The sequence below is a fragment of the Populus alba genome, chromosome 2, assembly GCF_005239225.2.
Source record: "Populus alba chromosome 2, ASM523922v2, whole genome shotgun sequence".
In the NCBI taxonomy this organism is placed as follows: Eukaryota; Viridiplantae; Streptophyta; class Magnoliopsida; order Malpighiales; family Salicaceae; genus Populus; species Populus alba.
In genome coordinates, this window is record NC_133285.1 from 2,890,715 (window position 1) to 2,893,541 (window position 2,827).

General features: G+C 39.3%; 1 protein-coding gene across 1 annotated transcript; it reads right to left on the reverse strand.

The window, feature by feature from the left end:
* Positions 1 to 1,071: 1,071 nt before the first annotated feature.
* On the reverse strand, positions 1,072 to 2,568 carry LOC118049396 (protein LIGHT-DEPENDENT SHORT HYPOCOTYLS 3). Its single transcript, XM_035059392.2, has one exon. The coding sequence runs from the start codon at positions 2,052 to 2,054 to the stop codon at positions 1,473 to 1,475; it is 582 nt and encodes a 193-aa protein (XP_034915283.1). The 5' UTR covers positions 2,055 to 2,568; the 3' UTR covers positions 1,072 to 1,472.
* Positions 2,569 to 2,827: the final 259 nt, after the last annotated feature.

Consider the following 2,827-nt stretch of genomic DNA (forward strand, 5'->3'; position numbering starts at 1 on the left):
TTTAGAGGACTCAGTATTAGCTTGCTATATTAAAATAATATTTTATTTATTTATTTTTAAGACACATCAAAATAATTTAAAATATCAAATTTTTTTTTTTTTTTTTTTTAAATCAAACAAAACCTCCTCGAATCTCCATGCATGGCTTCTCAGCTTATTTTGTATTTAGTCACCTGCTAGTATACTAGTATATAGTGATTTTGAATCAATTATGGCAAGATCTTGAATGAAGACCTTTTTGTCTTGTCTTCTAATTTTATACTAACAAAACTTTTTCGACTTGACTAGAAACCTAACTAGATTCCACTGTTTCCTGCTAGGTTCATGTGAGTGTTAAGTAATTTTGACTCGACGACTGATGATCCTCTCTCCTCTCTTTTTTTCCCAAAAAAAAAACCTAGAAGAAGAAACTAATCTGAGATTGACTAATAATTAGGGAAATGGCCGGAGGAATTTACTGGTGAAGAGATCAATTATATGACACAGAAGATAGATTACAATACTAAAATTGTCATCAACAAAATCTCAGAAGCCATAAGTACTTTGCATTGTCTGCCACATTTTTCAGTATCTTTCCCCCTCGACTGATGAAATGACAACACTAAATGAAACAGCACAAGTTTCTGAATATTAAATCAATTCATTGGTACACAAGGACTGCATCTACAAGAGTGTGATAAGAAAAGTATCCTAAGAGGCTACATATCTATATATTTATGTATCTACACCCAAGTTGATGCCTTGGTATAAATCTTTCATGGCACTAAATTAAAAGAATAATATTTAATGTCAATTTCCTATGGTTTTTTCTAGACAGCAAGGCAGTTAAAGTAGCAGGGCAAGAGGGCAAAAATTAAGTCAGAGGCTCTGCAGAGGAAATGAAAAACTGACCAAGCATCTGCAACCCAACCATTAAAACAACAGTAGGAGTGCTAGACATCTGACATATGATTCTTATGTAATGTCTTTCAAGCTTTAACCACTATGTGACTGAATTTCCATAACACCCTCAAAGAATTTGATAACAAGCGCTAGTGTCCAAAGAAGGAGAAAGAGAGAGGAAGAACATGATGATCTGCAAATCTATGGCTTGGCATACATGAATATTACATTAATTTATGAGCACTCTCAGTTCCAACATAGACCATAAATGCAAGTACAATCACTTCTACCACCACTTTTCTATTACCGCTACTGCTAGTCCCACTGCTAGTAATATTACTACCGTTGTTGGCATCAAAAGTAGATTCGTGGTATCTGCAGATCTAGCTAGCCATCGTTTCCATATATCCAAAGCAAACAGAGAAATACCCAAAAAAGAGAGAGAAAGGCTAACCCTAAATACTAAATGCCATATAACTCATACATACTAAAACAAAATAACCAAAAATACGGGTAGAGAAAAATTAAGAACAATAAAGAGCGGTAGTATTGTAAACTGGTTGATAAAGGGAACTCTTTGTTTCTTTTTGTTAAGCTGCACCTGGAGGTGGTGGAAGTGGCAGTGGCAGGGATTGGATTTGTTGCTGTGGTGGACGCTTACGCTTCTTTTTCTCGTAGCTAACCCCCCTTGCTTTAGACTGCAAATCACGAACCTCACGAAGATAAAGCCTAACAGCACGAGCTCCAAAAGGGTTTGCTTCGGGCTTGCCTCCATTTTCCTCGAAGGCTGCTCGGAGGCGTCCGATAAGCGCATCAAGGCTACCCCAGGCCTGGCGGAGAGGGCAGGGGCAAGGGGCAGGTGGGTTTGGGTGGCCATAAAAAGGACAGATTGGAGTGTGTACTTTGGTTTTGCCAAATTGGTCAAGGTAGCGAAGGAATTCGAGGACATGAGCACCACTGCACCTGGAAAGAGAAAGAGGGGGCCTATGGTTCTTCAGGTATTGACCAAAGGTGTTCCAGTCTCGGCGCTTTTGATTCTCATAGCGACTTGGAGCGGTGGAGGAGGACGGTGATGAAGAGTTTGAGACTGACATGGCAGTGGGGCTGTTGCCTATGTTGTTGAAACTTATGTTTTCAGAGTTGGAGCTCTCCATTTCTGGGATTGAATTCATGGAGAATGTTGTTTGAGTTATTTCGATCTTTCTGATGCTTCAGGTTATGTTGTTGGTGCTGGAAGTGGCGGTGGCGGTGGCGGTGGCCTCTCCTCTTCCTGTTTCCTGTCCTTACAATCACTCCACTCACTTATTTTTCCCTAGGGTTTGCCTCTCCCGAAAACAAAAACCTAAACTTGGTTGTTGCTTATAGTCCTACAAAAGAGTGGATAGTCCTATGTTTTTGCTGCTGATGGGAAATACTAGCTAGACCCAAGAAGGAAGAAGTGACTCATGAAACAAAAGAAGCTGTAATCATTGGTTGGTATTACATGATTTCCATTTTTGATGGGAGAGAGAAAGAGGCGTGGAGCTGGAAACAGTGGTAACAAAGGATGATAAGACTGATGATGGAAGTGAAGGGATGGAAGGATTCTTTCTCTTGATAATGCTGAAAAATACTAGAAAAGCTTGAATTAAGGTTATGATTTTTGCTTTTTTGTTTTTGGGTCTGGAAAATGCATAGTGATTGTTTTTTCCTCTTCTTTTTTACCTTAAAAAGGTGGAGCAACTCGACTCTTATTGGTCGATGACGATGCAAAGAGTGAGAGAGCTGTATGTGTTAGGGCTTGTGGGAAATGGCAAGGGGTTGGGTAGAGTAGGTTGAGATGGAGACAGGAAAAGGTTCGAGGGTAAAAATTGAAGGGAAAAACATAATTTTGTTTCTTGAGACTGTAGTCTTGAATGACAGTTCCTTTACTGTAAGTGACCAGAATACCCTCTGAAAAGTTCGA

What these genes read in the sequence shown, in the direction of transcription:
- LOC118049396 (XM_035059392.2), bottom strand. Translation starts at nt 2,054, where the DNA reads ATGAATTCAATCCCAGAAATGGAGAGCTCCAACTCTGAAAACATAAGT.